This window comes from Thunnus thynnus, chromosome 2 (assembly GCF_963924715.1).
Source record: "Thunnus thynnus chromosome 2, fThuThy2.1, whole genome shotgun sequence".
Lineage (NCBI taxonomy): Eukaryota > Metazoa > Chordata > Actinopteri > Scombriformes > Scombridae > Thunnus > Thunnus thynnus.
The window spans coordinates 22390552-22416529 of NC_089518.1; the positions used below are offsets into that span (position 1 = coordinate 22390552).

A 25978-nucleotide genomic window follows, 5' to 3' on the forward strand; every position below is an offset into this window, starting at 1 on the left:
CACTGCCCGCCGTTCCCGTGCCAATCAAACCCACCCCGTCCCTGGGTCCCGTGCCCGGTTTGACGGGGCTGCAGTCCGGACCGGCTCAGCTCTGCTCCCCGGCCTCAGTGATGGAGAAAAGCGATCTGCTAGAGGGGAAAGGCAACCCTCTACACCCGGCTCTCCTGCTGTCCTAACCGGGTAAATTGTGGGTCATTTTTGAAAAGTGACGCAAACAAGGACATTTTAATTGCATAAAACAAGACAGAAAAGGCCCGTCAGCAACATCATAGTTTAAGTTCAGTGCAGCTGTAGGAGAGTTGTTAAAACTAAGTTAACATTGTGCTTTGTAATGAAATTTTCATTAGACTCATGTTGATTGAAATCATAATTTATTTGCACAATTTGTGAGGGCATTTACCACATACTGTAATGTGGCTCTGATAAATACAATCAGACAAGTAGATACGCTGAACCCAAAGAAAGTTTTGATTTAGGAGACACACAGTCTGAAACTATTTCCAAACGCAAACCAACAATTGTATATTTTTTGTCTTTTGTTTTGCTCTTATTTTATCATTTTATTTTAATCTATGGCAGGCCTGTCGGCTAAATACAAATAGGCCTTCATGTTTTTTTTAATCAGGCCTGTTGCACTTTTTGTGTATTACTTACTGTAGCAGTGCATTGAAAATGTTATGCTTGTATTATAACAACATCTATCAAAAGATATTTATAAAGAACTTACAACCGAATCTTCTTGGGTGTCTTAGTTATTTAAAGTATTTGTTTAATTACGTTTCCACGTGCATTTCGGGGGTTTCACTATGTTTGCACAATTAAAGGTAAAAATAAGTAAATTCCATTACACTCAGGTATTCTTTTATTATAAATTTCTGTGAGATAAAGTAAATTGGAGGCTAATATCTTACCCATTGGAGTGTATACTAAATTATACAATTTGTTATGGTGATTTTGTAGTGTGTGTGGAATACACACGATTATTAAATATTTGAAGAAGTGGCTGTCAGAGCGCAGCTTGATCTATAACTGGAAATAAAGACACAGCACGGGTTACACCACTCCACCAGTTGCTCTTTTAAATACACAATTGTTTGTTGATTAAGTTTATCTCCTTTATTTTATAGAAAAACTTTTCTGACAACAGTACCTCATTCAATTAATTTGTAAGTTTTGGCTGGAACTCATGGGGGACATGATAGTGGTATAAGAGAAACCTGTGATCATACAATAATTGATCTAATTTTTGCTTAATCAAAACATAATGACATTAAGATTTTAGGACGTGGACCAACTAATTCTTCTAACAAATTCAAGTGATCAGGGGTTCTTGAATTAGTTTAAAGAATTAGTAAGTAAGTTGATATATAACTCTGATTGATTACAGGGGAAGTGAAGGTTGCTTGTGGTAATGGTCACAAGACCAAAATGAAACATTTTTATTTTTGGTCAGTTTACAGATATGAAGATTCGAACATTCTGCAGGAAGGTGGTGCAAATGTTGATATACTTATACTAAGTTCATCCTTTCGACATGTCAGGTTCCCTAAATTCAAGAGGTGAACATGAAAAAATATAGAATTGAACAAAACTTTCAACTTTATCTGAGGCAAGCTTTACTCATAAAGCTGTTTAGATTGGAGTCATAATCTCACTCCGCACAATTGCATGCACACATTCATCCAGGTGTGGGCAACATGGCATAAATCACATCTGGAATGGACACATGTGCTGATGCATGTTGTGTCCAGGGCAGGTGTGTATGATGTTGATAAGATGGATATGAGCAGCCAGCAGTCTGGGCTGCAGCTTCACAACTTCAAAAGCAGGCACGGCCATAGGATCAAGTTTTGCTCCTTTGTTTGCTCTGTTTAAATGTAGCTTTGAAGCTTCTCCTCTTCAGTAGCACAAAGCGCCAGGCTCAGCCCACTGAAAATGACTTATATTCAGCCTCCTGTCCCCTGTTTAGCATCCCAAAGGCTCCTACAGCCGACACTATTGTCACACCAGCCTCTGAACAAATAATTGAGATGCACCAGCAGAGGAGAGGCGTGGGAGTGAAGAATTAAAATCTATTTGGGTGTCATTGCTAACGAGCAGAATACATGTAATAGTGATTACCCTTATCTTCTTCTTCCTCAACCTAATCTCTTTTATTTTTATTTCCTCTATCTTCATCATTTTCTTTTTTTATGAGCTACTGTTTAGATAGCTCTCTCTTTTTGCAGTTTCTTTCTAGTTTTCCTCCGTCAGATCACATCGATTTCCAAAGGTTACCTCTTGTTATCTATGACTTTCATCTCAAACTACACACACTTACACCATGCACACATTTTCATACACACTTTCTCTGCAGGGTGTCTGTAATTCCTAGTTAAAGAGAACCAAGATTTCTATGGCACGACAAAAGTGTGTGTGTGTGTGTGTGTGTGTGTGTGAGAAAGTGTGTGCATGTGCCTGTAGGTGTGTGTGTATGTGTGTGTTGCATTAATTCCCTGATCAGCAGGCTTCAATGTCTTTAATAGCCCTCACTGCATTAGTGTATAATTAAATGCCACTAATTAAGACACAATAAGAGGAGTAATAATGCAGCCATTATTACCCTCCATGATCCTCAGTCTTGACAACACCGGAGTTAGATGCCTCTGGAATCATAATATCACATGAGGTCCCCTAATGTGCACATGTGTTTATGCACAGGGTAATAGGAGGTATATGTGCAGTTCATTTTTATAAGAGCAGACACTGTGTTGGTTGTGTCAGAGCATTTAGCAATGCATTTGAACTTCAGTGTCAGTCTCTGGAGAGACTTGGGAAACACAGATGTAAGTCTTAGATGCTCTTATATTTTAGGCATGTTAGTATGCAAGAGCTTGCAAGTGCACTCACAAGATTTTTTACCTTAAGTGATTGTGGGTTTTTGTGGTTTGTCAATATGAATATTTTGTTTGATATGTTCTGCAAAATAGTTGCATTCAATGTAATTCTCAGGAGAAACTGCTGCAGTTACAAAAAAATAAGTTATTTGTAATACTGGACAACATATTATTTCCTTTCTTCACATGGTGAAATAAACCAGCTCACTACATTCCTCTATTATTCTATGAATCAGGAGCCAAGTGTCATCACATCACTATCCTGTCCAGATGTTAAGCATGCACTCAAAATTATAACCACATAAAACTGCAAGAGCGTTATGTGTTGGATTACTCTACAGCAATTACACTGTCTGTTGTCTTCTCACTTAAATGATTTCTTCTTATAATAATCATGGGGTTTTATTTATGATCATGTCCACTAATGAGGAATATTTTACAGTTTTCTATCAGATTATTTGCTGGTGACTCTTTCTCAAATATAGAAAAACCTGTTAATGTAACAACTAATATAACAATATAAGCCGAGAGACTTTTTATTTTGACTCTTGACATCAACACAGCAACTTATGTTGGAAGCAGCAGGTTCTGATGTAACACAGTGTTTCCCAAAGACTGAGTCAGAAGCAAAAGCAATTCAAAATTTGTATTGAAACTACTTATCTTTGCTCATTAAAGACTTTCCAATAATAGAAAACTAATAAATAATATTGAAAACATTGATGATATATAACAAGGACAATCTAAAATCAGTTTTGGGTCTGAAGACAGTCTGTTTATAAGTTGGTTTTGGTTTTCTAACAAGCAGTTTTAGGTTTAGGAGGGCTGATAGTGATATGATGAAATCTCATCAACAACACAAATAAAATATTACACCATATGAAAAACTGTTAGTGCTGATAAAAGTGTGAGGGACATGAATATGAAAGAACTCTTAATTCATGGAAAAACTGTTCATCATGTGAAATATGAGTTTAAAATGAGTAATAGGAGTCTTATGAATGAATAAAACATTTAGGTCAGAGGTGTTTTACTGTCAGCCCTCAGAAACGAAACGTTACAGTCTTGAATAGGCGATGATACATTAGTGGTAATTACCCACACTTCATAGGGGCCAGGGTGGCAAATTCGACATGCGTTTTTCTTAATGACCAGCAAGAGCAGGCCATCATAATGAGGAGCTTAATTTATTGATCTGATGTTCGCACTAATTCAAGCACACTAGCACACACGAACATGAACAACCTTAAATATTATTCTTTGTTCCAGACAGTAGTCTTTTTATTCAATGTATTGGCAACATCAAATGACAGAAATTTGTTCTAATTTCTTTAAACATATAATTGCCATACAAGGATTCCTTGTTCAGTCACAGCTTGAGTGATATTTAAAACTAGCAGTGGAGCCACTTCAGCTATAAATGGAGGCATAAAACTACATTACACTGGCTACTTACTCTGTTAAACATTTTTTTTATCAGAGAACAGAAGGATGTCTGTCATATATATATGTCATAAAGCCTCATAATTAAAAATTATAATGGATCCAATTGTTTCATAATTTGCAAAATCAGAATACAGTGAGTTCAGTGCATTAGAAAAACCAACAGTACTGGACGTTGGCTCAGGCTTTCTCACTTTTATAACTTCAACCATGAGATGAAAGAAGAAAACGGGAAAGTAGGAGCAAGAATGAGAAATTAATTTTCAAAAAATGACACTATGAGAGAGATGTACAACTATACAAGGTCATGAGAGCGTCATACCAATGAAACTGTAATTTTCTTAAAAGGATTCTTCCAGCTCCAGATTTGTCACAGATTACAGGATGACCTCTGACCTTCTAATGCAATCTGATGAAGTCTGTACCAGAGGATGGACCTGAGTCCGTTTCAAGGACAGACAGACAGACAGAGACATGAGACAATGATTACAACTTAATTATACAAAAACAAAGGAAAACCAAAATTAATTGAATTGAATTGAGACATTCAATATGACATTCACTCAGACCAGCCATTTATGCTTTTATAGGCTGGCTGTCTAATTTAATTTTAATCAGGAAATTGTAACACAAAATCAGAACATTGTATGTTTTCTTTTCTTTTTCTATTCTTTTCAGGGGACTTATGCACAGTATAATAACAAAAAAAGGAGATGAAGACAGGATTTAAATGTATTTGTCTCTTTGTTTGTTCAAATCCAAGTAAAGAAAATATAATCTGGTGTCAGATACTTGTAATCAGTATTAATCAGTGTGTTACAAGTGTTTTATTTATTCAAAAGTGGCTCAATATTTTATACTCTATATGTATTTGAATTTCATAACACTGTTGGCCATATCCATGCGTATGTATATGGAAAATAAGTTTGTCTACATTTATGTATTTATTTATATGTCACATTTCTGGATTATGTCTAAATGAAACCATATGTCAAGGTCCGTACTGCTTTTTTGGTCACAGGTCATTACAATTCTTCCCTCAATGATCTCAGTCATGGATGCTGGAGGGTGTCAGTGGAATAACTATGAACTTTAACTGTTTAAAGAACACATACAATCAGTGTACATGAAAACACATTTGGATAAATTAATAATAACATTATTATTTTTTGTTTTTAAATTACCAATAAGTTATTTAACTTTTAAAAGAGTTAAAAAAATGTTCCTCTTTGTTAATCAATTTGCTAACTTGTTACTAATGATATTCCATCTCATCAATTCATTCACACTTTAATTACGGCACCCACAGTGTGTTTAATGTAAAGGAGAATTTAAAGACATGCCAAGTGTAATGTCATTGACCAACTAACAAGACGGTTCACAACACATGTAATTACAGCTGGCCAATGAAAGCCATAAACAGTCTCTGTTAACTTCCCTCTATGTAGGAAATAAGTTATTCCAATACTGCTGTCAGGGCCACAAATAACCCCAAATTCAGTTTGTTATTTTGCAATTTAAGTTCCTCTAAAAACATGTCATATACAATTTCCTTATAAATTTACTCCATTAATCCAAAAACCTTTAATAGGGGTTCTGAAAACCTTTTTCATACATTTATGACACTGACAAGATATACAATTTGTAAAATCATTTTTTCTAACCTTCAGTGCCCCAATCACACTCACACAGTTTCACACATTCACACCTTGAAGCTGCCCAGTACAACCGGTCTGATTTTCTAGCCACTGAGCAGCAGTCGGGGGTTAAGGGTCTTGCTCAGGGGAACCTCAGTGGTGGTGAAAGAGAGATGTGAAATCACTGCTTTTTCACTCTCCCCAAATAGATTCTCCCTGTTGGTTCAAGGATAAAACCGGCAAACTTCCAGTCAAAAGTCTGCTCAACATATAATTTATATTGTCATATCTTTGTATTCATATTGTACATTCATATTACTTTTCACCATATGTTCATCCGCTTACTGTAATGCCTGTCATGTCGCAATTCTGTTGCATGTGATGACTTCTTGTAACAGTATGTGATTCACTGCAAGCAGGCAGCTGCCATACGGCTACATCTGCTCTTATCTCAGTAATGGTCGCCTTGCCATATTCACTGCTGTGGTCTTTAATAGCGGGACGAGGGTACAGTCAGCTGGCACGTGTCAACGGGAGTTAGCATCAGTCAATGAAAATGCCATCTGAGGTGAATTAGCATATTGGCATGAGGCCTGGAGCAGAGTGAAGCTGTCAGAGGAGAGAGTCCTAATGACAGGTCACTGTGTAACTCTTCTTCTCTGTTTTTTCTCCGTAACGTCCCCATTCTCTTCCTCTGGTGTCACTTTTTTCCTCATATCTCTCATTCTCTATTACTCTGCACCCTCTCTGCACCGCTCACCTGACCATCCCAGCCATATGATCTTACTGTCTCTGGGTTTTGTTTCTCTTTCTCTCATTCTATCTTTTCACTTGTTACTCTTTTGTTCCTCCTTTTCCACATTTTCTCATAAACATACTTCATCTCTCCCCTTCCCTTCCCTCATCTATTTCTCTCTTACAGTCTCCCTCCCTCTCTTTCTCTGTCTCTCTCTTTCCCCTTAGTAATTAGACAATGATTCACTGATCTGGGGTCAAATTTCATCTCCCCCCTTGGCTGAAGTGTATTGTCTCTGCTCTGTCCTCAGCATAAGGTCTTCTGACGCAGCTCATACCATCTTCAATCTGTCATCTATCTTTATTGGCCCAAATTATTACACCTTATTAGCCATTATTACATTGTATCATAGATTCAAAGAAGGTCAACGGTTCAACCATTTTGGCCCCCTTCCCACTGTTTCTCCTCTCTGACATCCCCACTTTCTTACTTTCTCTGCAGAGTTAAGACAAAGAAGTTCTCTGGCCAAAAAACTTCTGCAATTTTAAAAGAGGTTAAGTGCTTTGCAAGAGAATGAGTGCCCACACAGGCTCATTTGGCTCTTCAATAATAGAGATTAAAGTAAAATGGAAATTAACAAAGTGTATCATCAGCTCTCACCCTGCTGAGAGTTTGTACTTTGAATTTTAAATCTCATCACACAATGTCAAAAGATGATAATTGGCAGTGTTACAGAGAAAACCTTATAACAAAGGTTTGGCTTGATAAAACAGCTTTGGAGCTGGACAGGATCTGTTTGGTTACATGAAGGTAAAGAGTGAAAATGTGTGCAAAAATGGACCAGACTTCTTTGAGACACTTGTTAAACAGAATGACTAAAACACTTCAGACTACAATATATAATAGGATAAATATGTTTCATATAAATGTTACACACTCTTAATGCTGGAGCATTACAAATCCAGGTCTCAAATGATCATCCTCTTGTCCCTGTTCTGTATTGCAGCAGCTGTTAGCAGCCTGTAGAGGCCTGATGGCTTTCAGGTATTGATAATAAAAAGGTAGTTTGGGAACCCACTAAATCATTAACTTAATCATTTACTGTGGCCATATCTTTGCAAAACATTACACTACAGAATGCTGACATGCTAATTATATTATTTCATTGTGCTTTCACAGTTTTGGGTGCATTGTTTTATCCATCAACTTGCTGAAAGATTATTAAACAAATGGAATCAACTAATTTATCCAGTGCTTGCCTTGAACTTTCTTCAAGGCAAGCACTGGATAAATTAGTTGATGTAGAGTCAACAAAGATTTGCTTGATTGATCTCTGATCATCAGGCACCATCAGGTCTTTCCTGTCCCATTCAGCAACTGAATCAGCACTTAAGAGTCATTCTTCTTACTGAGTCACTGCACGAAAACAGAGCTGAAGTTTCCATTGTATACCTGCTTTGTATGGAAGGAAGGCTAAAAGGTCACTTTTAGCTCTGGGCAGGTGGTTAAGCTGGATGAAGTTACAGCCTTCAATGAGGAGAAAGATGTATTACATCAATCATAATGTACGTAAATGCAGAGGCAAAGTGTGGCTTGTTGTAAAGTGGGTGATTTCCTTTTGGGAAATTCGTTTTAACTCTCAGATGATGACCAGAAGCTGTCAGTTCATCCCGTGCAGCAGCCATTACAAAACAAACAGCAACGAATCAGGAGGCACGCTCATTTATACTTACTGTAATTGATGGAATAAAGCTTAGACTGTAAAGTTGGTTTTGCATGAATATTTTCATGATGTTTCAATGTGTATGTGCAAGGACTCCGAGCTTATTTTAAGTAAGGCATAGAGAAGTAAAGCTTTTAGTTATTTATGTAGCATGACAGAGGGAAACAGTTACAGTGTAGCTCTATTGTGAGAGGGTGTAGAATTACAAAGCACTTTACACTTAATCTACTTCAGCTGCTATTTGACCAGTGTATTAGTGTTTTTAAAAGCTGAAAATGGAATTAAACATAGTTCAAGAAAAGATTATTCTGAAGAGGATATTGCTGTTTTAAAGTTTAGAGTTTGAGTCCTACCAAAGTCCTAACAATGCAAGTTAGGCTGACTAAAATACAAAGGGCATGTTGGATAAGAACTTACAAGTGTGATTAGCTAACACAGTCTTCTACACAATGAATTAACAAAATGAAATCCACAAAATAAAAAATAATGAATTATTATTTAAAAAATTTAGAGCCCCAAGACAAAAAAATGGTTTTAACACTAATGCACTTGACAGCCGTAGAGCATTTGGCAACAATGCACTGTTCTCTCGTTAGCGTTAATTGCAGCTGTGACAGCGGTTAAAGGCAAGGTCCTCCTCTGACTCCCAATCATTTATCTCTCCATTACAGAAAGCACTCTGGGTTTTTATTGGTGTAATAAAGTCGATCTTCACTACCACAAAAAGCCTCCTGACCCCTGGGTGCTCCAGAGGCCCCTGACTCCCCTCGAATGTATTCATCATCTTCATATTCATTCTCTGTCACACACACACACACACACACACACACACTGCTTGCATACAGGCAGGCGGGCATGCAGACGGGGATGTTGTTTCTCAAGATAACTGTTTAATTGTAAGAGATTTGTTTTAATGAAACAATGGACTGGTGTCTTGGTGTGTTTTTTAGTTTGTGTGTGATCTTTTTGGATTTCAAACTAATTTTTACCAACCTTTGAATTTCCAATTGTTTTGAAACCATTTCTTGTTTTCATAGATGTTATAATGAATTCTAAAAATATTATCTCTATCGCACAGATGTCATAACAAAGTCAAACAGATGTTTGAGATTGCCCTACAGTAAATATAATCCACATCTGCCCTCTAGTGGTGGAAGACATCACGTTGGCCTGGTGGGAGACTTCAGGCTGCTAGTGTTCAACTACATGAACTTGCTGTCCCCCGATGTGTATGTGATCTACAATAAAACTTGAATAGAATGGAAACCAAACCACACAACGAATGATGCACAAATGCTCGGAGACATATTATTAGAATTCAGTTCCATTAAAAAACTATGACAGTTACCAAGTTGGAAAAAGGCTTATAGTGGAAGAGAGTCTACGGGAAGCAAGGCATATTTCAAATGTTATTGGATGTGAAAATCTTTGGTTTAAATTAGTTGGATTTTGTGGTGAATTCAATCAGTGCCAGTTAAAAGGCAGAAACTGGATCATCTGCATCTTGAAAACGCTCGGCTCCAAAAGACTTTATTTTCATTTTCCTTCATTTAACCTGATTAAGAGATTAAAATCTCTTTTTTAAGCGAGACCTGGCCAAGAGGGCTGCATAAACACTGTTACAACAAAATACATAAACAGACAAAGACAACTATCACACACTAAAAGCAAGTACACAAAATATCCAGTAAAGATGCGATAAAAGAGTACAGACCAAATCCAGTTAAAATACATAAAAACTTATGTACTTAAAATTTACCCTACAGATACAGAAGAGCTTCTATGTTCAGTAATTCAAATACAGAGTCCATAGAAAGGTGTTCAAACTAATAGATGCTGATTGTTATGCAAGACTACTAATAATTATTCATTTTAATTTATTAATGCATCTTCTTCTACTCTTTCTCTCCTCTTCTCTGAAAACAGTCTTCTAGTGTCAAACGCTGCACAAACATCATTCTGCACAGTGAAGCTCAAGCATTCAACTGAAGGAACAAGAAGAAAAAAATCATTTGTGAAGGGGACTTTAAGTTGTCTTTTTCGCTTAGGGACGAATACCATATTACAAAATGTTCCCACAATATGTCTTTATCTGCATGCAGTTTTATTTATCTTTTTGTTTATATGAAAACAAGTGTAATAAAGCCATGTGTTCATCAACATCCATTCACATTTTAACTGTCATCGTCATTATTCCGTTGCTTTAAAGAGAGGTTTTGAATTCGACACTGATAACTGACTCAGAGCTGTCCGCTATGCTTCAGATCAGTTGTGCATCTGTGTGTCTGAACCACCTGGAGTTTAAAGGTCAGTGAGTGTTTGAGGTAGTGGGTGCTGTCTGTGGGCCTGGGGTGCTCTGGTCTTTGAATCGCCTTTGAACGAGAGGTCAGATCTCTCAAAGCAGAATATAGTTATATCATTATGAACACAATAACACAACTTGATGATATGTACACCTTATATGGTGAAATGATATAATGTGTTTTAAATCTGAACTTTATTCCTTTGAACACTTAATTATTATGCAGTTTAGTTAGCCTTAAAAATAAAGTTGTCCTTACTTGTGTTGACCTGAATTAGTTTTATACCCTTAGCTTAAAAACAAGATCAAAGGAACAATTTATTTTTCTGGGATTGCATGCTTATAAATCATCTAGTAGTGGTGTATTATGAATATTAAATGCGATATATCTCAAAAATGTTGCCATAGATATAAAAATGTATTCAATAGAGCATACTTTGCACATATTTAAATTGTAATTTATATTTTTATGCTGTGTGTTAAAATTGAATTTAGAGTTATCACATCTAATACTTTGAGACTTTAGCTTGACGTGAATTGTTGTAATTGTTTACTGACAAGCCCACATCCCATCCTTGTTGCACAATTAAATGCACACCAATGCACCTGCACCCACCCAGTCTCCAACAATCACTGAGCAACCACACTGTGTCAGTTATGACGCAGGCGGGGGCGGCAGACCAGTGATGCAGAGTCTTGCACTCTCCCTTAAAGTCTGTCACTGGCACATCTGTCACACACATACGGATCTTTCTTCAGAGGTGGACACATCACGACCTTAGCAGGTGAGAAGAAAATATTTGTCACTTTGATATTTGGAATAAAATATTGTACCACCTCAATTTCTAGCTCTGAAAGTGTATTCTGCTTCATGTTTTGCCTGTTTGACTCATCTAAATAATATATATTTTATTGTTGTGTGCAAGGATTTTACTCTCAAATCGTGTGATCTCATCGGGAAATAACTATGTGGGTCCTTGGGAAGATCAAGGAGAGCATGGAGAGCATTCCTTTAGAGCTGAGTCGTTACATGGGGAAGAGTGAGGAGGACCTCTTCCTCTCTTCCAAGGCCAAACTACACAACAACATCCTCACCCCAGACAAAATCCCAGAGTTCTGTTTGCCTCCACGGCTCTGCAAGAGGAGCCCTCTACTGGGAGCTGAGGCAACTCCACCTCACCTGCATAGTCAGAACCAGATGCCCAGGAGCAACATTACTTCAGACACTAAACACCTAAAGACAAATGATGTGAAGACAAAGAATGGTGATCCAGCAGTGGTGAGGAAGGCCGTAAAGAAACCCTTGCCGTTTTCTGCAGAGGGCTATGGTCTGGCTGGCTTATATGAGAGCCCCAACACTCGAAGGAAGGAGTCTTTGTTCCACTCAAAATGCCCTGCTTACATGTTTGATAGAAGCATTACAGCACCCAGGCTGGCAAAGGAGACAAACCAGCCCAAGAAAACCTCAACTTTATCTGGGTTTTTCCCTCTTTTTCCATGCAAGAGCCTCTCAGAGACAGGGAGCACAGAAAGTGAAACACTTTCTTCCAGTGATTCATCTCCTCTCAGTTCCCCTTACAGCACTAAATCCTCCCTCTCCATCCCATCGGGCAGTGGCCGTCTTAAAGGAGCAACATCCTGTCCTTCTCTAATTGACAATAGAGAGGATAGGAGGAGGTGGAAAGGGGAGGCTTTAAGTTTAACAACCTCTCCCGGTAGCCCTCCGAGCTTAAAGGGAAGCTCGCTCACCCTCGCCCCACCCGTCCTCTTCCCACTGGATGTTCTGCAGTGCCAGGAGAGACTTCAGCGTGAGCATGTCCTCCCCTTGCAGGGCCATGGTAAAGTTCGCCTCTCCGCTGAGCACACTACATTCTCCACCAACACGCTTTCATCCCTCTCCACACTCAGAGTTCGTGTGGTGTCTGTGGAAGGCCTACGGGACGCAGCTGACACACGACCTCTGAACTGTGCAGTAAGTGTGTGTCTGACACCGGGGAAGCTGCAGCAACAGGAGAGCGCCACCATCAGGAACTGCCGCAGCCCTGTGTTCAATGAAGATTTTTTCTTCACACAGCTGAGTGGGGAGGATCTGCGGGAACTGCAGCTAAGGGTGAAAGTGGTGGATAAACCTGCAGCTGGAACATTGAGGAGGGTGACAGTGATCGGAGTAATCACCAAACCACTGTCTCAGTTACTCCCTCTTAGAAATGGGTAGAGGAAAAAACATTTCCCTTTCACTGACATGTGAAAATACAATGTCCCTCATGCATTTTGTGTATTATTTGAGATAACAACATGGTTTCTCAAGATAATTGTTACAATATGTACAAAAGAAAGATGCTGACAGAAGTCGAACAGAATCATGAATCATTTGGAGGTTATCAACACCCAGAACAACTGTAAAATCAAATTTAAATACATCTCTTATAGTAAAATTAGTAGTAAAATTATGACTTATTTCTTTTGCAGGTTACATTAATTTTTCATATCTATTTTCATATTCATTTCAATTCATTTTAACACTTGAATCATGAACAAGTCATTTGAAACATAAGGCCACAAGACCAAGTTTTATGTACATATTCGGTATACTGTATATGTACTGTAAATACACCCTGGTAGTAATTAATGCTGCACTAATATCATGAATGATTAAAAAAAACAATATTTTTATATTAACAATGGATCAAATGACTATGTGTAATGTGAAAGGTGTCACTCATATAAGAAAGAACCTACTGAGAATAAAAACAATTATTTGCTAAAGCATTCATTATAAGAACTTATAAAAACTGTTGTGTTTACAGATGTTCTGCTGCACCCAAGTGGCCAAGAAGATAAATGTTAAACTAGTCAAGGATGGACTTGTTCTTACTTTCATTTCACTTTAATGTACTCTAACTGTAATGATGTTTTCAATATTAAAAATCACAGAGTGATGATGAAAACATTCCCTCTTCAGTGCCTTGTAATGCTTCTGTAAATAATACTCATAATAAACTATGTAGTTTTATGAATTCCTTAGTGCAATAAAATGACTGGATTCTCAAAATACTAATACTAATGATATTGGTTTCCTGCCATATTTTCTCCATTGGTTCCCCATCACAGATTATTTCAAAATTTTACTCTTGACACTCAAGCTATTATGGCCAGGCCCCTCTGCACTACAAGTGGCCTCTTACTGGATAGGAAGGGCTGCTGGCTGTTCCACGGTAAGGCTGAAAAAAAACCTCACTTGTTTGTTGAGGGTTTTTCTTTATAACTTTGTTAAGTTTGTCTAAGGACAGAGTGCTGTACAGATTGTAAAGCCCCCTGAGTCAGGTTTGTGATTTATAATATTGGGCTATACAAATAAAACTGATGATGATGATACTGACTTGATGACAGTAGAGGCCAGTGAATGTCCTCACATAAGAACATAAAAAGAGTATTTCACAGCTTTAAATTTAACAACTCGTTGCTGCTTGTTGTGTTGTGTTTGCAGATTTAATTGTGCCAATGTACTGTTTGGTTTGATGAAGAGTAACATAAATGAAGGTTTTAATTTTGGAGAGATAGGGGGTATGATATGGTATATAATTAGGCAATTCTATGAATAAAATATATTTACTGTTGCTTATGTTTGAAATCAAAATTGTACACACCAAAAAGCACATCTCATAATGTCTCCATAAAAACACGTTACTCCTCTGTTTCCGGGTGTTGCAGCAACGTTTGAAGGTAACCAGACCTGGATGACGTGACGTCAGAGCTCCGCCCACCGCGGCGTCCTAATCTGACGTTGAGCAAAGCGAGACAGAATGTAAACATGGTGACAAACAGATAGAAAACGCCAAAATGGTCTTCGAAAGCGTGGTGGTAGACGTCCTCAACAGATTTTTAGGGGACTACGTTGTCAACCTTGACAGCTCACAGCTTAAACTCGGCATATGGGGAGGTAACTGAACTTGTGTTTGTATTTTTAGTGCAGCCGAACTAGCTAGCAAATGCTAATTGACGTTAGCCACTAGGCGTGTGAGTAGAGGCTCCCTCAGCTGTCAGTGTCAGTTTATCCGCCCCAACATCGAGTTAATAAGCTGTCCAGTGTGTGCTAGATAGCGCAGCTGAATATTAGTTGCTGGATAGATCAAGCAGCATTGATAATGTCTGACAGCTGTGTTCACATTTATGTTAGCTGACTTGCTAGTGAAAGGCTGTTTGCTAACTGCATTCATGCGAGTTGAGAGATAAACGAGTAGTTCATGGTCACACCCTTTCACACAGCGAGGTTATGACTCGCCACAGTGTTTTATTTAACAAGCTCGACCAGAACGTCACATGCTGAACATACTGACAGCTCTGTGAAACACCAGGCAAACTGAAAGGATTAACAGAAAGGCTTCAGAGTGCCACTGCAAAACATGTCCCAACTTGTAGCACAACCAACTAAATCACAGTGAATTTCAGTGTTTTACCAGACCTCTATTACCACTGCTTGATATCTGCTTCTTTCAATAACTGTAATGATAAAGGAGGATTTCAGACTTTGCGCCCTACATGTTAAGTATGTAAAATGTAGATACACACACACACTGCATAGTGTTTCTCTTGGGGCTTATGGTAATGATTGATGCGTCATGAATGACTTAAATAATATATGTGTTCCATAGCCTCGAGGGTTGACATACCTGTAAGTCAATAGACAAAGGCCAAAGGTCTCTTCTTCAAATAGGACTGATTTTTAGGAGCCTTATAACAGTACTAATCTTTTTTGCTTATCAGAGTGTACATAGTAACAATCAGTAAACAAGTATTCCTTTCATCACAGGTGATGCTATTCTTACAAATCTTGAAATAAAGGAAAATGCCTTGGTAAGTTGCAAATAAATGCACAAGTAAGCAAATGGTCATTACAGTCTGGCAATAGTGATTGATTTGTATTACCATAATTTATTGTTCGTTTCTTGCAGAGTCAACTTGATATTCCTTTTAAAGTGAGAGCTGGACACATAGGTGAGACTGCAGTTACTGTCCCTGTCTGTCTCCTTTCCTTTGGTGCAAAGGAACATCTCTCACTTTTTGTTTCTTTGAATAGGACGACTGGAGCTAAAGATTCCATGGAAAAACCTCTACACCCAGTCTGTGGAAGCGACACTGGATGGTGTCTATCTGCTCATAGTCCCCACAGCAAGTAAGAACACAGTCTACATCTCACTCAATGCAAAAGAATTACAGAGATATAAGTACTCCTCAAAGAAATCATAATGTGTACTGTCAATTCTCTCTGTGTCAGTAGAAACGTGCTAGGCTTTAAACATAATCTGCTACATGTCAGTGTTAAGATGATTCGTCTACTCATTTTACATGGTCAATGTTTTAAAAAAAATCAAAAACACATTATAATTTTAATGACATATATTTTATTTTTAAAAAAATCATCCTAACACATTAAAAACATCATTCATCAACAACATCATTATATCAAATTCAGTCTAATGAATAAGCCTCAGTATTAGCAGACACAACATAGTGTAACACTGTAGTCAGACAAAGGAGGTCTCTCACTTATTCATGACCCTAAAGTACTTCTCAGGACAAACAGGAAACTCAAGCTTAACCTTCTGTATATGTCATTGTTCTGTGAGATATACAGACCGATAAACATTTTAATGCACAACGTTCTTTTTCAGGTATAAAGTATGACGCAGAAAAGGAGGAGAAGCAGCTGCAGGAGGCTCGTCAGAGGGAGCTACAGAGGATAGAGGAGACAAAGCTGAAGGCTGCAGAGCAAGGTTAGGATTCAAGTTGGATTTTATGAAGTGTGTGTGTGTGTGTAAACGTGTGTGTGTGTTTCACATATTTGTGTCTGTTTACATTTTCTCAGCAAATTGTTTTACAGGTTTCAGAGACATTCTTAGCTAAGTTGTAAAAGAGAAAGGCCAGTAGTAATCAGTTCTGTCGGTTTAGGTCACCAAAAGGGTAGCAGCGGTCACTAAAAAGCAGAAAAAGCAAGATTATATAGAGTTAGATGCAGCAAAATAGCAGAAGCAGAGATTCGAAGTCATTGTGGTTATGGTATATTTGCTTTGAGTTCCTGTATTGTTTCTGAAGCAGCTACCGCTTTTACACTTTTGATTTTCTGCGGTTTAACACCAATGAGATAAAATACACTGACCAGAGCTGTTTTGTGTGAGACTGTTACCAACAAGTCTGTCAGTTGTATGCTTCTGTGACGTTTTGGTGTTCTAGTGGTAAACAATACTGTGACTTTACATTTACCAGACCAGCTCAGTTTCTGCCCCAGAACTACAAATATTAACAATAAGATGGTTTATATGTATGTTTATTGTTGTAAAGCTGATGTATATATTTTAATGCTAATTACTGTACTGTATTAGTATGAAGACTGTTTCCCTTCAAAGCATGCAAATTTTTAATAAACAAATGCAAATTAGTCTGTCAGGTAGAGCTGAATGACATTTCAGCATCAGTAGTCATGCTTCAAAGAATGCATCATAAGACTTCTGACAGTCCTATTACACGAAAATTCATTCACTGCTTGATAACATCCTAAAATAAGGAAAGTTTGCACATTACAATATTTCTTAATTAGGAATAGTGTAGAAACTAATGTGCAATCTAGTCTAATTATTGTTTTTTCTCACATTCTCACTTACTATTTACAGTCACAATCATCTATGAGTTGTTGATGCAATGACAAAACAAGTCTTGCGTTTGTTTTTTTTGGAACCTTAGAAGAAATGAGGAAGAGTAAAGAAAACAGTCAAAAGTAATTGCTCGTGCTGTTGGTGAAAAACATTACTAAAACTTAAAAGATGGTCCCTGCAGAAAGTGTGTCCAAACTTTTGACTGTTACTGTATATAGATATACAATAAGGTTATTTCAGCATACAGTAATTAATAATCATTGTTAGTGAGGCAATACATCAGAAAATCTGCAGGACCAGATCACGTCTCATATTCTTCTTTTTTTTTGTTTTGTTTGACAGAAGACCCCAAGCTAGAGAAGCAGGACACCTTCGTGGAAAAGCTTGTCACTCAGGTCATCAAAAATGTGCAAGTCAAGATCTCTAACATCCACGTACGCTATGAAGATGATGTGAGTATTCAGGCTGAGTTACCATGGTGTGTATATGTGACAAAACTAAAATTCAAAATTACTCAAATTTGTGTTTGTAGATTAAGCAGTAAGTTATAAACAAAGGGAACAAGAGTTGGTTGCTCCTTCATGTTCCCCACAACAATGACAATACAGATCAAGCAGAGTAAGTGTAGTCTTAAGCAGTCTAAAGACTTTAGCTCTACCTCCTCCCATCTCTTCTCCGCAGGTCACTAATCCAAACTGTCCTTTGTCATTTGGAGTGTCACTTAAAAACCTCAGCCTTCAGGTAATGTGTTGTAATGCCTCTAATATCAGATTATATGCTGTATTAAATTGTTCTTAATTAACAATTGAAACATCAAAGCAAAACATAATTATACATGTGTAAAAAAAAAAAAAAAAAAAAAATTAAAGTAATCTCATTAAGGCCCCTGTGTCTCACTTTTTGTTTGACCTTATAGACATCTGATAAAAACTGGATTCCCAGCCTTTTGGATGAGAATGCAAAGCTTTTTTTCAAGGTAAGAAATTCAGACATTTGATCTGTCAGTAATATCTGTACTATACAGACTATGCATTTATATTTAATTGGGAATATCAAATGCATCCTGTTTAAACTGAGAAACTCTCTTATTGAACTGTTTGAAGTACATGTATTGCAATTTGAACCAGTCGGTTCATTTCTGTAGAAAGGGTTTGTCAGCACTCATTTTAAGAACACGTGTTAATTCGTTATAAGCTACCTTTGGGCCCTGATACATACTTTATATGTCATTGTGCACTGTCAGCTCTGCTTGTCATAGTGACAAGCAGCTGCACTGCTCTAATTGCTTTGTGGTTTCTTTCTTCACAGTTGGTTCAGTTAGACAACTTGTTTGCCTACTGGAATGTCAACTCAGTCCTCTACTCCAATCAGAGTGCAGATGAGGCTTTGGTGAGTCACCCTGTTATTACTGTGTTTTACCTGGTCTCCACCTGGACTATCCAACCTGGATTTATCAATGCCATTGTCTATCTTATTCTCTTAGTAAGGCTGAAGAAACAACCAGTTTTCATTTTGGGCAGAAAAGCAGTTTCATAATAACAGTCACAATATGAACGGCCTTTTTCTCAAGTCCTTTTAAAGCCTTTACCATAATTGACTCAGACTTTGCTGCTTATATTATAAAAATGCTTGTAAGATTAATGCTGATTTTGTTAATCATTCATTTAATCCACAAATGCTTGTCCCTTGCCATACATATAGAATTAATGTGTAAAAGTGTTAATGTGTGAATGTGATTTCATGATTTTTCATTTCTTCGCATGTTGTTAAAGTTAAGAAAAGAGATGTTTCGGGGTTATGAAAATAAAGAGTAAAGAAAACTGGTAAAATATAAATGAAGCTCTTCTTCCTGTGTCTTTTTATAGCGATGTCTCAAGAGCAGCATGGAAATCCACAACTCTCATTCTGTCAGCCATGATTTCAGTGAGTGTCGCACCGTCATCCTTTATTCACATTTTTGCACTTCGTCTTTTAACACGCTCACTTTTAAAATTTTGTTCAGACCACCCAATGAAACCCACCTAAAGCCACATGTTACTTGTCATGAATGAATCAGTATTTTGCAAATACTGTAGAATGTACAAATAAATAATGAGAGCATTTGGTACTGGATATGTAATGCAGTGCAGTCCCTGAAACATTGCGTGAATCACACAGCTTGAATCACCACCACCAACACATTTGAACAGATTTTCATCACATTTGAACAGATTGTGTTTTTAGTTTCAATCGTAGGCATGAGTTCACAGATTCTTGAAGATTTAACCTTGCTAAAGGAAAACATTTACAGTGTTCATATCCCACAAAACTACAGGTTCATTTTTTTCATTTGCTGATACAAAAATTAAGCCAACTACAGCCCATAACTTCATGGAAACATTATGCCTAGTTTGACATTTTTTCTTTTTGCTGGTCCACAGTTTTTTGTCCCATCTCAGCGCATGCTAAACTTCGCATGAATCCTAGGTCAGATGTGGACTTCTCCTCTCCTAAAGTGGACTTGATGGTCAATCTCAGTGAGGTGGCCATCGAACTTAACAGACCCCAGGTAGGAATATGTGTCTGTGTGTGTCATTTATAAACCTGTCTGTGTAAAATCCCAGCTAATGTTTAATGAAAATTAAAACAGATTTCCAAAGGGCCAAGAATTAAAGACGGAGTTGTTTAGCAATGATAACATCACCTCTGTTAGCACTTGGTGCCATTGAGTAATTGCTGATTTTATCTCCCTCCAGTACATCAGCATCCTCGAGTTGCTGGGCTCAGTGGATATGATGTCACGGAACCTGCCGTACAGGAAGTACAGACCTGTGGTCCATGTCCACAGGAATGCCCGCATATGGTAAGAAAACACTTTGATCTTGAATGCCACAGCTGTAAATATAAACATCTTCCATCAGACTTAATCCACGTAACTATAAATTCTGACTTTTGTCATTTTACCACCATGACAGTTGTAAAGCTGTTATTGTTTATGTTCCTACCATCCAGGTGGCACTATGTGATCACAGGTATCCTGGAGGTGGATATAAAGCCTCGTCTCCACATGTGGTCGTGGCAGCACATTCGTCGACACAGGGTCATGGTGAAACGCTACCGGGAGCTCTACAAGACCAAGATCACCAGCAAGAAACCCAGCGAAGAGCTTCTCAAGCAACTAGAGGTGGGACTGTGGGAAAGTGAAGAGGGATTTAAGAGGAGGACAGAAATGGACATATAGATGGACTTTGTAAAGAAGCAAGGTTGTGGAGAGGAACCTCATGACTTTGCAATTGAAAAGGGGCACTATAGAGATGTCTCCTTTCCCACTGTTATCACTAACACTACAACACATTTCAACTATGGACAGAATGAAAGATAGCTCCAGATATTATTACCACTATCGACCACTATCTCTAGCCATAATGACTTACCCACTTATCAATCGTTAAACCGTTTAAAGTGATTGATTAAACTACATTTGAGGTTGATGTTATATTTCAGAGAAACACAACATCGAATCTCAAGCCACCTTAAGCAAAAGGTGTGGTCTTTTTCTCTGTCTCTCCTCTGATCTGCAAGCATCATCTTTTCGTGATGTGATTAATAATGGACATTGAGTAATGGATGCATTCCTGCAAGGAGTAGCATAAGCTGCTAAAAGGCCTAATCAATTTATCCTGTATCTGTTCTCAGGAACATGAGAAGACTTTGGATATTTTTAACATCACGTTGGCCAGACAGCAGGCTGAGGTGGAGGTAAGCTCTGTCTCACCTGCAGTGGGCACCGTCACTTTTTACATTCACTTTGTATTTGTTGTATAAACTATAATGGCAGTAATATTGTAACACTTTAATGTGTGTTTAGCTTAACTGTTAATGTCCTTCCAATGTTTATATCTCTAGAATTAAAATTTACAACACTACAGAAAAAATGGTTAATATTTTCCCATGTATGCCTGTGGATTTAAGGACAAAAAGAGTAAGATTAACCATAATACTGTCCACACTGCTGCCAAAGTACCACCAACATATGAAAAACATTTTGTACAATTAGTGTAGTACACTAATTAGTGGATTTCTCATTAGTTTTCATGGGGTACAACAGTCGGATCTCCTGACTTGTGTTTTTCTTCCCAGGCGAGCAAGGCAGGCCTGCGTATTTACCGTCCAGGGATGAAGATGGAGGAAGAGCAGTCTCAGGGTTGGTTAAGCTGGATGTGGAACTGGGGAGGAGAGCCTGATACAGAAGAAAAAGAGGTCAAGACTGGAGGTAAGATGTAGAAAATAGACATCAGGACATACTGTAGAAAAACAGCAAGACCTGCAAATAGAGAATATGCACATGTGGCAAACAGGACAAAAGCCAACGGCCTCAGTATATCTTTGTAGTAATAGTCAAGAGTGTTAGCTGATGTTTTTCTTATTCTTCAAATTCATGCCTTTTCATGTCATCTCCTGTCACTCATCATCAGGTTTTGATGAGCTGTTAACCTCTGCTGAGAAAGCCAAACTCTACACTGCCATTGGATACAGTGAGACTGCCGCCAATCCCAATCTGCCAAAGGATGTGAGTCACTTCCCTCCTCAACACCCACCTGTCAACTAATAATACACTTCCTATTGGCTCTCCACCCCAGTTAAACAATACTCCCCTGATCAAAATATGAATACTGTATCAGATACTGTCAAATACTGTTTGTATTTTCTTCATAGTTTGAGGACATGAAGGTCAACTTCCACATGGAGAAGCTGTCTGTGTCCATCAAAGACAACAAGGACAAAAATGAAATCATCAGGCTGACTGTGGGAGAGCTCATGTCCACCCTCACTCAGAGACCTGGAGCACAAGCCCTCAAGTTTGTCATCATTTATTAATTTTTAGAGGTGTTCTCCATGGTATTAACAGTATGCTCTGTATGTTTTAAGAGTCTGTCTCCAGTGCAAGTACAAGTTTTTCATTTGAGTTCATTTTGTTAAAAAAAAAAGCATTGAGCACAAGCCCTTCTCATTGTGTTTGTTTAAAAATTTAATAAAAAATCTATGAAATAAAATATTTTAAAGAAGGACTGTGATTAGTAAATTATCGCTAGAACCAGTAGAAGCAGTTTGCGGTTTTACAGTTTAGTAGATTAAAAAAACAACATTACTCATTTACAGCAAATCCCTGTAAGGAAACTTTGTTTTCATGTGTGGGAGTATAGACTCTGCTACAAGTGGCATTCATTTATCTCAGCATAGTGGATACTTGGCAATATAGGGTCCACCCTTTTGCTCCCATTAATAATATCTCCTCCTAAGCATTCTGGCATTGGTGTCACTGACATTTATTTTCCTTTCTCCTTTTTCTCAGACTCACAGCCAAGCTCAGTTTGTTTGAGGTCACAGGTCTGGCCAGTAACCGGCCTGCACCCACCCTCCTGTCATCAAGGAAGGCGGCTACAGGAACAGGGACCCCGCTGCTTAGTATTCTATTTGAGACCAACCCGTTGGATGAGAGTGCCAATCAGCGTCTCCATGTGGAATCACAGCCGCTGGAAATAATCTATGATGCTGTGAGTGATGTCTGTCAGTGTCTCATTTATGAGCAAGATAAAACTGAAAGGGGCACAAGTCAAATCTATTCTTTGTGGGTGTGTCTGTTTAGATAACAGTGAACGGCATGTCAGCCTTCTTCATGCCTCCTGACGACCTGCAGCTGGATGAGCTCACCAACGCGACCCTGATGAAACTGGAGCAGTTTCGAGACCGCACAGCCACCGGTCAGTTACACATGTACAATCACCTACCGCATATCAGGAGTAGATTTAAAGCCTGATCCCGACTCTGTTGTTTACATTCCTCCATCTTTGCTTTTCCTGGACCATTTTCATTTTTTCATGTATCTACACACAGACGTCTTGTCTCAGCCGCTCAGTTAAATTGTTGTTTTCCTGTTTATTTTCTTGAGACTGATTGTTTCCTGACATCTTGAGCTTCTATTTTTACAGTGGCATAATGCACTCCAGTTCATCACATTCAACAAGACATCAGGATATTAATCTTATATCATACTGCAATTTAGGGATGAATATTTAAAATACTGACTTTTACTGAAGTTAACAAAGTAACAGTTTTTGCTGGACCCAAATCTGATACAAAATGAGTAAACGATTTACTGGAAGGTTTTCCATCCATCTAAAGTAAACAAATACCTAAACAAGTGCCCTCATTTGCCCTGTTGTGTTTATTGTAGATCAATTACTGTAATCTGAGAATTCAATCAAAAATAAGTAGTAGGCGTCCTATCCTATCACTGAAGTAGAAATGTACAAAGCAACTTCTCTCCTTTTTAAAACACTTAATGATGTTTGAGATGATTTAATCTTATCAATAAAAAAGTTAATTGTCTATCTAGTATATTTGTGATAATATTACATATATATTACAAACATGATAATGACCATAGTGCTTGATGATAAACTTTATTAGGATTTATTTTCACCATCATCATAAAAAAATTGAAATAAATGTTGTCAGGTTACAGAAGTTTGCTCTATTTGATCAAAAAAAACCAAATCTATCGTTGCTGTTATTTGCTGTTCAGCTTGTTGTGGCTATAATTGATAAGTTAATGATTGATTGTTTGTTTTTTAGGTCTAATGTATGTGATCGAAACCCAGAAAGTTCTCGACCTGAAGGTGAACTTGATGGCTTCTTACGTCATCATTCCACAGACCGGTTTCTACAATGCAACTCAGAACATCGTGCTGCTGGATCTTGGACATTTCAAGGTCAGGAAGTGGAAAGTCTGACACTGGGCTGAAAATCTGACCCAAGATTGTGCTAAAATCTGAAACTTGCTGGTGTTTTTTTTTTTTATCATGGAGTGAAAATTATGATTATCATGGTTAAGAAAAAAACAATTAAGGAAGGCATCCTTTTTTTCATGTGAAGGCTTCACATTTTAGTTTCTTAAAAATATAATTTTGTTGTGTTTTCAGATGTCCAGTCAGAGCAGGAAGCATCTACCTCAGCTGTCAGCGTACTCCAGCAACATTGAAGACATCATGTCCAGAGCATACGATAGCTTTGACATACAGCTTAGCAACCTGCAGTTCCTTTATAGCAAACCAGGTACACACAAGAGCAAGTGCATTATGGTGTGAACACAATCAATACAAAGAGAACTATTAAGAAAATGCATGTAAAGAAGAGGTCAACTCTTCTTGTCAGTCCAGCAAACAAAGATAACAAATAAGATAACACATTGGCATCAAAATATATTGACTAAAAATGTTGTATGTTTGGTGTTGGGAGAGGGATATCATCATACATATACATCCCTCCAACAAGATTGTTTTTATGTGTGTGTAATAAATGTTTTGTAAGTTAAATGTAAAACATTTACTTTGTGTGATAGATGGCGACTGGAAAATGGCCCGTAAGCAGAAACAGTCACCGCTCCACATCCTAGAGCCAGTGGATCTTAAAGTGGTGTTCAGCCGAGCGATGGTTGTCAAAGACTCACGCATGGCAAAGTAAGTATGAAGTGTTTTCTTTCACCTGCACAACAGTAAGAGGCCCACTGATAAATAAATTAAATAAGCAACAACAACATAAAACAAAAGTCACCTCCTGGTCCCCATTGAACCACTTCTTCACAATCTGTAGTCATTGATTTGGGAATCAGATGATTATTTTTTATTTAGCTGGTTCCATTGATATTAAGAATAATTTTTTAAACAAAAAAATGCCAAAAGGCCTCACAATTGTAATACCATTTCAGACAAACTACACAACAATAAAAGCTACAGCACTTTTCAGTTTAATTTCCAATATACAGCTGAGCAATCTGTTAAATCACATATAACTACCTCTTAACATTTTTCCTCCAGTTATTTCGGTCCTTGCGTTATAGTGACAAATATTATGTTTAAGATTTAGGCGGACTGAAGTTAAAGGTCGTAGGTTTGTGTGTTTATCTCTGTGCTTCCATGTTTGCATACGTGTTTCAGGTATAAGATCTTTGGAGAGCTTCCTCTGCTTTCTCTTCGTATTTCTGATGATAAACTCCGAAGTGTTCTGGAGCTGGTAGAGAGCATCCCTCTGCCAGAGAGCAGACCACGCGGCACCGGTCCATCCTCCACTCCAAAGGTAAGAACACTCACAGCCCCTGTGTGACCCAGACCAGAGGATCAGATAAATGATCTAGATGGAATAACAAAAACAGTTTGGGGCAAATTAACAACAAAAAAAAAAAATCAGGAAGGAAGAAAAAGAATTCGTTTCTGCGGTTGCGCCCATATTTCACAATAAATAGTTCCTGTTCTTACTAGAGGATAGAGAATGGAGTAATAGAATGAGATGACTATTAATTGATGACCACAATGTGATAATAAAGATCAGATTTTCAGTAAGGTAAGTAAGGTGATGTTCATGTTTTATTGTTATTTCCTCCTCAGCCAAAGCAGTCGTTCACCCCCCAGCTCACTCCCAGGAGACCTTTGAACTTAGCTGACCAGCGCTCCTCTCTCATTTTTGAGTCATGTGAGACCATCAGCATCACTTCACTGGGTGAGACACTCCTCTCTCTTCAGCTCGCATGCTGCTACACACACACAATCACAGTGCTAAATATGCTCTGTGTGTA

General features: G+C 37.9%; 3 protein-coding genes across 5 annotated transcripts in view; all 3 read left to right on the top strand.

Moving 5' to 3' along the window:
- foxb2 (forkhead box B2) overlaps nucleotides 1–510 on the top strand; it is a 1323-nt gene extending 813 nt beyond the window's left edge. Inside the window, exon 1 of the mRNA XM_067576552.1 lies at nucleotides 1–510. This exon is cut by the window's left edge and continues 813 nt beyond it. Within this exon, the coding sequence (XP_067432653.1) occupies nucleotides 1–176 (176 nt within the window). The 3' untranslated portion in view covers nucleotides 177–510.
- Nucleotides 511–11684: 11174 nt separating this feature from the next.
- Nucleotides 11685–12932, top strand: LOC137171597 (C2 calcium-dependent domain-containing protein 4C). Its single transcript, XM_067575617.1, has one exon. The coding sequence runs from the start codon at nucleotides 11685–11687 to the stop codon at nucleotides 12930–12932; it is 1248 nt and encodes a 415-aa protein (XP_067431718.1).
- A 1550-nt stretch (nucleotides 12933–14482) lies between these two features.
- vps13a (vacuolar protein sorting 13 homolog A) overlaps nucleotides 14483–25978 on the top strand; it is a 40545-nt gene continuing 29049 nt past the window's right edge. For all 3 annotated transcript variants that reach the window (XM_067611248.1, XM_067611258.1, XM_067611267.1), the window contains exons 1-24: nucleotides 14483–14657; nucleotides 15528–15571; nucleotides 15670–15712; nucleotides 15795–15890; nucleotides 16390–16491; nucleotides 17710–17819; nucleotides 18049–18108; nucleotides 18284–18343; nucleotides 18676–18756; nucleotides 19233–19290; nucleotides 19788–19915; nucleotides 20103–20209; nucleotides 20359–20530; nucleotides 21043–21105; nucleotides 21487–21619; nucleotides 21822–21916; nucleotides 22063–22205; nucleotides 22700–22901; nucleotides 22994–23108; nucleotides 23983–24119; nucleotides 24330–24462; nucleotides 24749–24866; nucleotides 25344–25482; nucleotides 25791–25902. In XM_067611248.1, the coding sequence (XP_067467349.1) occupies nucleotides 14558–14657; nucleotides 15528–15571; nucleotides 15670–15712; nucleotides 15795–15890; nucleotides 16390–16491; nucleotides 17710–17819; nucleotides 18049–18108; nucleotides 18284–18343; nucleotides 18676–18756; nucleotides 19233–19290; nucleotides 19788–19915; nucleotides 20103–20209; nucleotides 20359–20530; nucleotides 21043–21105; nucleotides 21487–21619; nucleotides 21822–21916; nucleotides 22063–22205; nucleotides 22700–22901; nucleotides 22994–23108; nucleotides 23983–24119; nucleotides 24330–24462; nucleotides 24749–24866; nucleotides 25344–25482; nucleotides 25791–25902 (2551 nt within the window). In that variant the 5' untranslated portion in view covers nucleotides 14483–14557. The remainder of the gene's footprint in view (nucleotides 14658–15527; nucleotides 15572–15669; nucleotides 15713–15794; nucleotides 15891–16389; nucleotides 16492–17709; nucleotides 17820–18048; nucleotides 18109–18283; nucleotides 18344–18675; nucleotides 18757–19232; nucleotides 19291–19787; nucleotides 19916–20102; nucleotides 20210–20358; nucleotides 20531–21042; nucleotides 21106–21486; nucleotides 21620–21821; nucleotides 21917–22062; nucleotides 22206–22699; nucleotides 22902–22993; nucleotides 23109–23982; nucleotides 24120–24329; nucleotides 24463–24748; nucleotides 24867–25343; nucleotides 25483–25790; nucleotides 25903–25978) is intronic.